General features: G+C 38.1%; 2 protein-coding genes across 4 annotated transcripts in view; both read right to left on the minus strand.

The window, feature by feature from the left end:
- dnajb13 (DnaJ heat shock protein family (Hsp40) member B13) overlaps positions 1-1,907 on the minus strand; it is a 3,215-nt gene extending 1,308 nt beyond the window's left edge. Inside the window, exons 1-5 of the mRNA XM_007546011.2 lie at positions 1,710-1,907; positions 1,519-1,622; positions 1,084-1,245; positions 848-996; positions 77-190 (exon numbers count right to left, since the gene is read on the minus strand). Coding sequence (XP_007546073.1) covers positions 77-190; positions 848-996; positions 1,084-1,245; positions 1,519-1,622; positions 1,710-1,777 — 597 coding nt within the window. The 5' untranslated portion in view covers positions 1,778-1,907. The remainder of the gene's footprint in view (positions 1-76; positions 191-847; positions 997-1,083; positions 1,246-1,518; positions 1,623-1,709) is intronic.
- Positions 1,908-2,947: 1,040 nt separating this feature from the next.
- rab6a (RAB6A, member RAS oncogene family) lies at positions 2,948-12,260 on the minus strand. Of its 3 annotated transcripts, none has more exons than XM_007546014.2 (8): positions 11,942-12,258; positions 9,387-9,445; positions 9,252-9,305; positions 8,623-8,728; positions 8,359-8,470; positions 6,194-6,287; positions 5,447-5,513; positions 2,948-4,418 (listed from the first exon to the last, which is right to left on the minus strand). In XM_007546014.2, exons 1-8 carry the CDS (start codon positions 12,009-12,011, stop codon positions 4,354-4,356), a joined length of 627 nt encoding a protein of 208 aa, XP_007546076.1. In that variant the 5' UTR covers positions 12,012-12,258; the 3' UTR covers positions 2,948-4,353. The 3 variants fall into 3 exon arrangements, with proteins under 3 accessions (XP_007546076.1, XP_007546075.1, XP_016523858.1); XM_007546013.2 differs by lacking the exon at positions 6,194-6,287 and adding an exon at positions 7,478-7,571; XM_016668372.1 differs by lacking the exon at positions 2,948-4,418 and adding an exon at positions 7,478-7,571 and having other exon boundaries at positions 11,942-12,260.
- Between the last annotated feature and the right edge of the window lie 752 nt (positions 12,261-13,012).

Consider the following 13,012-nt stretch of genomic DNA (forward strand, 5'->3'; position numbering starts at 1 on the left):
CACACACACACACACACACACACACACACACATACATACACACACACTGCACAGTGTATGAAAACATAGAGTATACCTGATCTCCCTCTTTGGTGAAAACGATTCTGGTGCCTTCCGTCCATCCAGGTTTTACTTCGATAGTCAGAATCTTGTCCTTGATACTGGAAGTTTCTCCATCCTCATTCATCACCTGCAACACACACGACAGAATGTAGAAAAGCCCACTTTTCAATAATAAGGAAACCATCACCTCCATAGTAGGATACACATTTTTGGTCTATTTGTCTGAACATTTTTATCATAGCTCAGAGATGATGAAGGACGATCATCAAAAAACCTGATGTTTGAAGCTTCCACACAAAGTGTTGCTCCAACACGATCAGGATCTTAAACATACACAGAAACTGGTTTGGGAGTCAATACAGGAAGCTAACATCTTCCGGACAGGCCAAGCCCTTAAAGCCCATGGAAACATTGCGGACAATGATTCAAAACTTGTGTGGATTAAAGAAAATCCACAATAAACCCAAACTTGTTCATTAAATAGTTTCTTTTTTATGAATTAAAACTTGTGTCGTATAACTGGATCAACCTGAAAAGTCAAAAAACATGCTGAAGACAAACGTATGCAAACTTCTGATAAGTCCTGTAGCTGTACATTGTAATCTAGCATTTTTTTGTTTTGACATATTGTTAGATTAACGTCTTTGTTGTGACTTGTATCACTTTAAGAATCACAGCACTCCAGAAGCACTCAATTTAATGGACATATGAATGATTTAACGTGGGAAGAGCACTGAGCAGAGGAGGGGAAAAAACACCTCTCTAATATGTTAGTAGCATCTACCCTGCGAGAAATCTTAATCTTCTTTATGCATCCGTGGAAGAGATCATCCAGGGACAAAGGAAGATCTCTCTCTATTGGAGAATCTTGTTTCTTCTCAACTCCTACCACCAGGGAGCTGAACTGAAGACCTGATTCTATGGTGTAAAAGTCTGCAGGAAAGACAAAACACAAAAAATTCAGCAGCTTCGAATTAAAAACAAAAGGCACAATATAGACTTTGAATGCACTTTTCTCACCTGCAAATGGGTTGTCACCTCCAAAGAACTGCTTGAACGTTTTGTCAGGAATGCCATGGTAGGTATATTTGGAGGACCAAGCTCCACTACTGGTACACTCTACAGGGATACCACCTTTGAGTCCCTCCTCACCAAATTTGTCATAAGTTGCCTTTTTTCTTGCTGAAAAGGAATAGATATGTAAAATGTTGTCAATTTACAACTATGAACTTTAATGTGATTTTGACGGATTTTAGACCAACAGCGTAGTTAAGAGGAAGGAACATTATAAATGTATTTTTTATTAGCATTTAAAAAAGTGTTGCATATATTTGTATTTAGCACACTAAATAAATCAACAGCCAATGGGTATAAATAATTTCGCAAGGCATTGTGGGAGCAGTTTGTAAGATACAAGCAGTAGCATTCAGAGTGGATTCAGTTGAATAAACTCACCGTCACTGAGAACATCGTAGGCTTCACTCAGCTGGTAGAATATCTCCCTGCTTCCAGCTTCTTTGTTTTTGCACGGGTGAAACTTCAACGCAAGACGTCGGTATCTACGTAAATATGATAATAAAAACTGTAACGTTTCCAAAGACAGTCCGATTTAAAAAAAAAAAAAAAAAAAAGTAAGTGAAACTTACGCCTTTTTGATATCTGCATCCGTTGCGTTTCTGTTTAGCTCAAGAATCTCGTAGTAATCACGGTTCATGGTGAGGTTAAGCGCGTACAGCTTGCTCGCTATCTGAGAAAACACAAAACGTCAACTTACGTTGGAAAATCGAGCTAACCAGACGAAGCAGCCCAGTGCGTGTTGATGTTGGTTGCCATGGTGAGGAAAGTCTAGAACGCTCTCGCGAGGTTTGAAGACATTCTAAAGCCCCCGAACAGCAGATAAAAATGCAATAAAAAACAAACGCAGAAGCAGCGTAGAAAGGTCAAAGGCACACTTTTTATTTTTCGAGACCAATAATAAATTAATATCATTACCAGTGCAACTATTGATACAATAATTATTGAGACAGAAACTCAATTCATATTTCTTATTTGTGTTGCAATGACAACTTTAAAATAACGTGCTAATTTGTATTTTATTTAGTATTACTTTATCAATTTGTTGTATCAGTTTCAGAAATTATCCTATGTTGACATCAAAGCTATTAAAATGGTGTGCTTATATTTGTTCATACTCACTTAATCAAACATACAAAACTCATGTATAGAAGAAAACTGTGTAGAAGAATACTGACTGTAGTCATGGTGAAACATGGTGGTGGCAGCATTATGCTGTGGGGATTCTAATTATCTTCTGCAGTGGAAACAGGGAGGCTGATCATAGCTAATGAGAAGATGGTTGAAGCAGCCTGTTCACTGTTCAGCAAGACTTCAACCCTTAAACATTCAGTCATAGCTACAAGATGTTAGTTTAGTTCAAAGTATAATTTAATTCCATGTTGTTCTAGCAAATGTGCACATTATTGAGCAAGAGGGACTGAACTAATTACAAACAAGCACTTTTTTAGAATTTTATTATATAAAAAAAAGTGCAAACCGTTTAATTTCCTGGTCATTTAATTTATGCAATATTTTGTGTTGGTCTATTACATAAAATCCACTTAGTTGTGGGGCTTGAAGTGACATGGAAATACTTTTCACTTTGCAAGGCACACTAAATGTTGTTATTTTACTGTATGACAAATATGGAGTCTTAAAGAATCTAGACATATAGTTTACCTCGACACCAGTTCAAATAAACATTTTTGTTTCTTTTAAATAGACTACTGTACCTGATTTACATACAGCAAGTCAACACTGAATTATGAGGGGACATAAGGGTCATTATTAGGTGTTTTTTAAAATGTGCGACACATGAATTACATCAGTTGTGAGAAGTGTAAATTTATTCTTTCATTTAAAACCATTCCAGACAGAAATGTTAACTATACTATACATACTGGACTCTCCTGCATAAGTTCTCACAAGAATTGCACAATATCATCAGTATGATCGAACTCCCACCCAGAGGTGCCAGACAAACAGCAGAATCCGTCACAGACTCTGCAAAAGCTTGTCCGGAAGAATGCATATCTTAGTAGCGATTCAGGACTCGTTACCGCAAGGGAAAATATTACTGGTCATAAAAAAAAAGGAAGAAAAAAAAAGCATGAATCCAACAGAAATAAATATTTCAAGTCATTGTAGATTAAATACATGTGTTGATAAATCACTAATAAAAGATCAAAGCCAAAAAGTAGAAACAAGCAAAAACAAAAACAAAGTTCTGAAAGTGTTCAAACAATATCATACGAAACCTGACGCCAAGGAAGCCCTCTACAATTTTAGCCTAAAAAGGTAAAATTTTCCCCATCCATAGAGTTTGTGTTGGGTTTTAAGTGGAAATCCTCTCTTCAAAACTACAATCAAAGGAAAAAAAAAAAAAAGTCTATGAAACTTTAGGGAAAAAGCTGACTTAAAAAAACCCTCAGAGGACGTACAGGAGCAGGACGGTGAATGAGGCTGACATATTGTGGTATGTTTATTAAAAATCATGTAGTGCGAATCTGATGCGTTTTCATAATATGTGCTTATAAAAAGGTGACAGAATATTCTGTGACAGCTCAGGCAACATAATTTTTAGAGTAAAGGTCTCTGCCTCCGACTTTAGCTGCATCACAGTTGTAGAGATTGTGTGATAGTAATTAAACTCAACATGCTCCCACTTAAATTCCCACACTGTACTCAATTAATAAAAGAAGTTTGTTCACCACTAATTTAAAAAAAAAATCAGATAGTCTTCCAAATCTTTCTCCACGGCATAATTTATGTTAAGTGACAAATGCACACAACATTCACACAGTGTACTAGGCTTAAAGCAGTGTTCTTCTGTTAAAATGAATATTCTCCCTCTTAAAACACAAACCTGGACAGATAACTTACAGCAGACATTCGCTTTCGGTTTGGTTTGGAAAAAAAAAATGTAATGAAATACGCCAATATGACCGATAACATCTGCAACAACATATTCTTCTGAAATGAAAACAGGAGCTCTATGTAAAGGTGAGCTCCACGTGTGTCTGTGGTTTCAGTACATATGTCAGATACAGTGTGACGTTCAGTTTTAGTGATATGTGGCTTTCAGAGCTTCAGGATGAAAGCGCGGGTGGAGTCACGACGGCCGAAGGTAACGGGTGTGTAGTGTTCTCAGTCGGACTGGAGCCGGGTGTAGTGAAGGGAAGATTTACAGAAAGACCGGCTTCCAGGAAAACGCCTGCAGCACGGTTGACAACTCTAGCAGGAACAGCCTCCTTCGCTGACCGGTTGCTCGGGCGGTTTCTCCAACTTTATGTCAATCACTGCAGGGTTGGTGGATTAAGGAACAACACAGAACAAGAAAATATGCGCCGGCTTAAAGAGGAACTAAAACACTGCAGCCGACACCTAAACAGGAAACAACCAGAGGAAAGGGATGTTGAAAAGTCACGCTAAACACTAAATCATTCCAACATGAACAAAACATGCCACCACATTTTAGCTGAGGTTTTGTTCATATGTTTAAGATTTACCACTGACAATTTGTCCTTATCTGTTAAAAGAAACTCGGAGGGTTTCACCAACTCAAATTAAAGACTTCTTAAGACCATTATCAATTCAATTTAAGGCCTGGGTCACAACATATATGTATAAATAAAAGAACTGAAGACTTTTGAGGAAGAAATGGTACTACTTGTGAGAGTATGTATAGATATTGTCACATTGAAGACATTAAATGCCATTCCTTTTGCTCTTTTTCCCTTATTTGTCACCATAGCTGCATCTGTGTGGTTTCTTACTCTACTTCTCAGATGGATTTCCTTCTACAGTAGTTGTTGAAATAAAATTCTTCAATAGGTAAGACTAATGCTTGATGAACGTTGCCCAGTCAACTGGTGAGAAATTTGCACTTATCCAGGTTAAATAGACCGGCCACAACAAAATTTAAGGCATATTCAAGGCCATCTTGCATTTTTTTAAATGAATTTAAGACATTTTAAGATCCTAATTTTAAATACAAACATTTAAGACTTTTTAATGATGTGCTGCAGACACATTATTAAAACCTTGCAGAGCAATCATGTTGCAAACTTTGTTTATACTTTAGACCTTTGGGGAAGGCGCTCGTTTTAGGTCATAGTAAATCTGCAGCTGGATGTCCTTGGAAAACTAAATCTAAAGCGACTCATAGGTTAAATGACAACAGTGAGACGTCATAAAGCTGCGCTGGACTTTCCCCGTGGCAAGGATTATATGCAAGATTTGATATGAGGTGACATTAGAGAGCAAGGAGACCTCCCAACTCCTCCGTCATGTCAGGCGAAGACAATGACGAGCACACAAAGGATACTGTCCTCTCTGTTCTTGTCCTGTGTGGTATCCATGCCAGGGAGGGCGGCTGCCACGCGGCGGAAAAGCTGCAGGAAAGACAAGCGGATGCATATCGTCAGGAATATTTTCAGGACGGAACAACCAGTCGAAACAAGCATGCATGCCGTCTGTGATCACATGACATTTTATAGCACAAGTTCACCTCAAGCTTTAACAATGCAAACACACCCAACAAAGCTTTGTCAAATCTGACAGTGATTAAGGCGCTTTTGTTGGGGGTACTGCATGAACATGCATCTGATAAGTCAAGAGGTCTATGAAAAAAAAACAAAAAAAACATGGAGTGCCTTTCTAGTGCAGCTGAGCCGCTGATGGTGTAATTTTTTTAAGTTTTTTTTTTGATTGATGGATCCTCATGAGATAAATTTAATCAAGATGCAGAGCATGCACATCCCCAATAAACTGCATGAAATGAAACAACTTTCCATAACGAAGATTTCACAGCCTTTCTTGATTTACTGCGAAAATCAAGAAAGGCCAGTCGTTGGTTTGCAAACTCGTACCCATCCTGAAGACGTTTGATCAAAACTTGGCCGAATCGTCACGCACAACAGTTGGGCGAGAGCTTGGAAAGCAAAATCACGCGCCTCATCGGAAGCAGACGCTTAAAGCACATGTCCAGCACGCATGCGTGTAGAACAGAAGTCAATCAAAACAGGGCAACGAGTGCTGTGGACGCACACTCACAAGCGTGCGCAGCCTCTACCTGTTTGACATTGTAGCCTGTCTTTGCACTTGTTTCAATAAACAGAACATTCATCTCTTTCGCTCTCTGCTCTCCTTCTTCTGTGGTTATCTGTCTGCGAATCCCAACGAACGAACACACAAACACCCACCGTGACACGCATCACAGACATCGAAACACAGACAGAAGAAAAAAAAAAAATTGTGATTATATTGAAGTGAAATAATAAGCCGTGCTCCTCCTTGCTGCAACTGGCACCGCTGCTCAAGAACCAAAAGTCTCCCGGTGCAATTGAAAACATTTTAATATGTACTGAGTTGAAGTTAAATTCAAAGTTTGCTCAGTGCAGCGCCAGCAGAAAGTATTAATACCCCTTGAACTTTTTGACAATCTGCTCCTCTACACCCACAAATGTGTGTTATTGTGATTATATGTGACAGACCAACACAACGAAGTGCATAATAAATGGACAAATGATGAATGGTTTTTAATTTTCAGCAGCTCCCTTTGCGCTGGTATTGCGAAGAAAAACACAATGCAACCAGCTTCCTTCAGATTTAGTAAATAGAGCCCACATATGTGTTTGTGTGACAAACTGTGTAAGTCCAGCTTATTCAGTTCTCCTTCCTACAGGTAAAACAATGTTAAACATAGAGCCAGCATGATGATGAAGTGGTTTAGTTAAAAGCATATTTCTAAGTTAAAATGACCCAATGAAGAAAATCCAAGAAAATATGAGTGTCAGAACTGAGAACATAAATGCTCTCCATCCACTGTGAGCTCTTAGACAAAAAAAAAAAAGATGAATTGGTAAACATTTTGCTAGGGCTGCTAGAATGATACCCCCAAAAGACTTACAGGTGTAATTGCAGCAAAACGTGATTCAAAAAAAACTATTGACTCAGCCAAGCTGAATAAAAATCCGCACTGCACTTTTCACATTTTTATTGGTTAAAAAAAATTTTATTTAATTAAATCCACAAAACCTTATCCTTCCACTTCTCATTTATGCACAAGTTTGTGTTGATCACACAAAATCCCAACAACACACACTGAGGTTAGAGGCCGCAATGTAAAAATGGGTATGAATACTGCATAAGGCACCATACATACTAAATAATTTCAATATCCAGGAAATATCAAGAAACGTATGAGTTATTTGGACATTTGTAAGAACAAAAAAAAATAAAAATAAAATCTTGCTCAGTTGCAACTTTTCTTTATTTGCTCCAGAGGGAAGCTTTTGGCAGAGAAGCTGCAGTACCAGCAGCAGGACTTCAGAGCACGACTCAGACACACACTTACCTGCTTCACGTTGTAGCCTGCTTTCGCACTAGTCTCAATAAACATTACATTTAGTTCTTTGGCTTTCCGTTCACCCTCCTCAATAGATACTTGCCTGTGGTAGATAAGGAAGTTAAAAGATGCACAGCCAGACAGATGAAAATACAAGTTTATATAGTGGAGAGAAATAAATATGTCCTCCATTACAGACAGAGATCAGAAATGAGGAAAAGATAAAGTCGATTATTGCTTTGACATCCATAAAAAGGAGAAAAAAATAAACTCATCTGATGTAATGCTGCCTTTAAAAAGTTATTAAGAAAAAGTAATTAAAGGGGCAGCATTGTGTCATTGCAACAGCTCTCCTCTATTAACCCTTTAACAACATTTTTACCAGAATTACACTTATAAATAGCTCATATAAAGAGCTCAGCAGATGCACAGTTCCACTAGGCACTTGCTAATTGATGCTGACTAGTCTGAAGGGGCTGAGTGGGAGAGTTGTGGGGAAGGAGGAAGCTTGGAAAATGAACCTGTGAGGAGGAGCTGTGCCTCAAAAAGAGGAGGAGCTGTGCCTCAAAAAGAGGAGGAGCTGTGCCTCAAAAAGAGGAGGAGCTCTGCCTCAAAAAGAGGAGGAGCTGTGCCTCAAAAAGAGGAGGAGCTTCACCTTGCTTCGTTTGGCACAGCTGAATGGTTGCCACAAGAGATTAAATGATTTCTCAAACATGCATGAAAGAATTAAGGCAACACTCCAGGTATGTTTTTATGAGGGAATAACATCTTAACATGATGTAAAACTTAAAAACGTTAATTTTACATAACGATGCCCCTTTAATAATATTAATCTGCCTTTTAACGTTAGTAATGTTAAAAGACAAAGGCAGGAAAGGTGAACAACTAACCTTTTGTCTGCAAGGTCTGTCTTGTTTCCCACCAACATGATAATGACATCACTTCCTCTCTCTGTTCTGACATCATCAATCCACTTTGTGGTTTGTTGGAAAGAGTTGACATCTGGATGAAAGTCAAAGAGGAAACAGATCAACACTATTAGGGAGATGAAAACATGTTTTACATTAGAAATTTATTAAAGACTCTGAAATCGAACTGAAGTTTTTGTACGCAAAGTATAACTGAACAGACGGAGCTTGTATTGTGTCACCTACTTGTAATGTCGTACACAACGACAGCAGCGGCTGAATCTCTGATGTAACTCGGGATCAGGCTGCGAAATCGCTCCTGCCCCGCTGTGTCCCACAACTGTAACCTGATCTGCGGGCCAGGGAGAGGATGGAACAAAAAATATAAAAAAAAGAAAAGAAACAAAGAGAGAATGGAAATAAAAAGAAAACAGATAAATGAGCTAAGTTAACGTGGCCAAAACAAATCGAAACAAAACCAAATAAAGAAAGACGGATGGGGAAAAGATAAGAGAAACAGACAGAGCGTAGGGCATGCAGGTCGAGAATGACCATCAGAGAAAGAAAGCTGTCTGGGCCTGGAGGGGAAAGAAATAAATAATCACCCTTCACTTGTCACCATCCCTCTTCTTCTGATCAAGTAAGGTGTTTTCATTTCAAAAAAATGGGATGAGAGATAGATGGAGGGGTAGGAAGGAGACGGAGAAGACTTAAGTTGAAGGAGTAAGCACTCAGTAAATGTACGGACTGTCCAGAGGGAACAGTATCCCGATCACAAAATCACCAAGCCATAAAAAAAAAAACAAATAAGCACCACAAAAATCACCCCACACATGAGAATCCCTGAACATTTGTAGCACTGGAAACAGACTTACTGTTCTGTCTTCAAGGTACATGGTTTTTGACAGGAAATCTATTCCTATTGTGGCCTGAAAATAGATGAGAAATTATGAATTAGCTCATCCAGCGGAGACATAAAGAACGGCGACTTAAAAACAGTGACGACTCACTTGGTACGTATTGTCGAAGCTGTCATACATGAACCTGGTGATCAATGACGTCTTTCCCACTGAGACACAAACAGAAAGAAAAAAAAACAACATTTAGTTCAAACTGGGAGATTATTCAGCTGCTTAAGGCCATCAAAGTAACAACCTTTCAAAATAAAAGGGCTAAATTACTGCCTTTGCTCTGCAACAAGATGATTAAAATCAAACTATTTAGTTTGACGTAAAGTCCAAGATAAGATCAAAGAAAAACTACACTAAAACTACAGACTTACTGTACATATACAGCTAACCTTAGTAAAAATATTAATACACTAAGACCATTTTTAGCTTATCTCTAATCACATTTCTAATATAAATTCTAGAGAGTTGCTTTTGAAATATTTAAAATGTGGCGGTGAAACATATTAAATCCATTTACGGCACCTGGAATACTGCTTTGCTAAAACGGAAAAGCAAACCACAGCTTTTAAAGAAACATATTTGATTTTTTTGTATTCCGCATCTATAACAGCGCCTTCCAAAATGTCCAACCTCTGACCCACAAAATAAAAATATAAGACCCTGACTCTTGGTAAAATGGCAATGGCAATTCAAGCAGCATCAACAGTCAATATATCGACCCATGTTGACTTTATTAATTCAAGAGCTGTCTTTTATCTTAAAACACTCATACATGCTTTCTCACTTCTATTTATATTATTTTCTCAAGAGGATCTCACACTTACATATTCGTGACCCCAGCTTTATGAGCTGTTGTTTTATACAGACTCCTCACTTGTACACAAGTGCAAAACAAATGTGTGTGTGTTGTTGTTGTTGCTTTTTATTAACAGCTGATCTTATGATGTCTCGCTGAGTTCTGGGACTGTGGTGCTCAGCCACACACTGTGACTTTCTGGTGAGCTCAGGTTACAGTATCAGTTACAATGTGCATCCAGTGACAGAGACATGACTAAAGTCAACACAGCTGGTTCTGAGGATGCAAAGACCCACAGCTGATTACGGCCCGACAAACAAACTCAATCTGTTGCACCTGGAAGAGACGACAAAACTTACCCTAAGATGGAAAAATAATAGATTTTTTTTAGGTTATATCCTGACAAAAACAGCAATAATTGAATCACATAGACTAATTGATAAAATATCTATAGTAACTATGAGTTATTACAGGCAAACAATGGTTGTTTTGAGTGTTTGATTTTTAGCATAACTTTGCTTACTTTCAATTTTCACATTCTGTTTAAGTTGTCTCTTTAAATTTACATTGCTTTCTGGCTGCATATTTACACATAAAATAGTTTGGTCCATATTACATACACAGCAATAGGCCAGTGTACAACACAACAATAAAACTACAGAACCACAGATCACATTTTTTCCCCCAGGTCAATACCAATTTATTTTTTTTATTTCCTTTGAGATCTAACCTGCTAATTATAATTTTATCTGATTACTTCTTATCATAAGGACGATGTAACAATCAAAAGAAGTGAATGTATAGCTGGTGCACTAATAAAAAAGTCTTTATTCACAGAAACCAATTCAAACAAGAAGTTTTTGAGGAGAACTTAGAAATTACATCTTAATGTTTTTGTAAGCGAGTAGCTATAATTTGTATAACAGTACTACTGCCTGATTAAAAATAAAATATAAAGCTTGGCTGACATCAATACCAGAGCCCAGTTATTAAATGGGAAAAATATTTATGATTTTATGTGGAATAGTAGTGGTTTTCCAGCACACACATAAGCCTGTGGCTCATCAGTTCTCTTTAATTATGGGCTGGGTTATCCTACTGTGTGGTAACTACAGCTCCCATCTATACAGCAAAGTTTGATTAAAATAAAACCAGGAACCCCAAATTTAGTGTCCCGCTGTGGACATTGTGATGTTGCTCAGCTTTAACAAGCTTGGGGAATAGGTAAACACTGTACCACTGAAAATAAAATTCCTTATTCCCTTCCTAAAGCTTAATTCAAACTGGGCAGGTGGGCTCAGGCTGGGAAAGGGGGGCAATAAGGATGAGGTATTTCAGGAATGCTGCCAGACAGGTCTGAGTAATTAAGAAGTGCCTCAAGGGTGGAAAAAAACCCAGAGTGATCATAGTTCATGGACTTTCACCTACATGTATTGCTTCCTTATAAAACAGCACACTATCAATAGATTAAGTTCTCGATTATAACTCCTGTTTCCGACTAATTAACCAGTCATCGAAGTTTCCCATTACATTACCATTTTTTTCTTTCTACGAGCAACACCGCGTCAGAGTGAGCAACTACGTGAATGCGTCAGTTTCCTTAACCAAGAGTCATATCTGGAAGGGAGTGACGAGCAGGTTCAAGAAGCAGCCAGCGTGGACAAACACACGGCATCAACAGTGTCGCAATGCTCCCAAAGTGCCAACACAGTCAGTGTAACGATATGCGGCTAACGTTAGCACGGCTAACAGCTCGGCGTCAATCCCCACAACAAGCCATCAAACTCGGCAACGTTTCATACAGATAGCAGCACTACTTTCCTCTCAACCAGTTACGACGGGATGTGTTTAAACTTACCACTCTGTTCCCCGAGAAAGACCAGTTTAAATTTTCTTAAAGGGTTTCCGAAGTCTCCGGCCGCAGACATGACTGAATATAATACTTTCTGAGCTTTCGCAGCAGCTGGTGTCAGTTATTAAAAGTTCACTATCCGCAGCGTTTTACTGGTTTTCCAACGCTGATAAATGGCCACTCGGCGATGCTAGTTGCTCCAGAGCTTCCCCTTGTAGCTTTAATGCTTGTTGGGTAAGTCAGTCACCACTGTGGCCAAGTTAGCATTACTGCAGTCTCTCTGACTATCTACCAGCTAGCTGGATAACTTCTTCCTTAGTCACAAAGTGAACATTGTTCGTGTGGAAATCATGTTGCCCCCTAGTGGTTGAAATAACCCATCATTAGAACCAAGTCAGATCCTCTGACTGAGAAACCAAACGATGAATTTAACCCGAAAAGGCAGGATTTTTTTTTATTATTTATACTGCTGGGTGTTTAAAACCCTATAGTACTAACTTGGATAAATGCACATTCGTACATATTTTCTACATTGATAAGTACTGGTCTAAAATTTGAATCACAAGTGAAAAGACGTGTTATGCTTTGCTGTGTCCAGAAGGGGGCGGTCGTACACAGCTTAGATTTTACATACTAAGCAACTTCTATGATAATCTAATCATGAGTTCTGCGGAAGCTGGCTTGATTAATGTCTCACATAATTAGTGACTGATACATCATTTGTTATTAGAGCTAGGCAAAAATCTAACTAAACAAGTCTCCTTGTATTTATTACATTTGCAAGTTTTTAAAAATATATATTTGATTATCCAAAATTAATTAACACTTAGCCCTTACCCACATTTTTTAAATCTATATGATATAGATTTAAATAATCTATATTATACAGAGACACTTTTTCTTTTGACAAGTCTTACTATTAATTAAAGGGTTAATACTTTTTTTTTTACCATCTTTTGTTGTCTAGTTCTCATTGCAATTAGCATGTGTGTGCTTCTAAATTCACTGCAGTGGCGCCAGCCTCTGTTGGCAGCTGTGTTTTGTTTTGTTTGTTTTGTTTTAATAAAAAAGAAAGCA

The sequence above is a fragment of the Poecilia formosa genome, unplaced genomic scaffold, assembly GCF_000485575.1.
Source record: "Poecilia formosa unplaced genomic scaffold, Poecilia_formosa-5.1.2 Scaffold14, whole genome shotgun sequence".
Taxonomy (NCBI): domain Eukaryota; kingdom Metazoa; phylum Chordata; class Actinopteri; order Cyprinodontiformes; family Poeciliidae; genus Poecilia; species Poecilia formosa.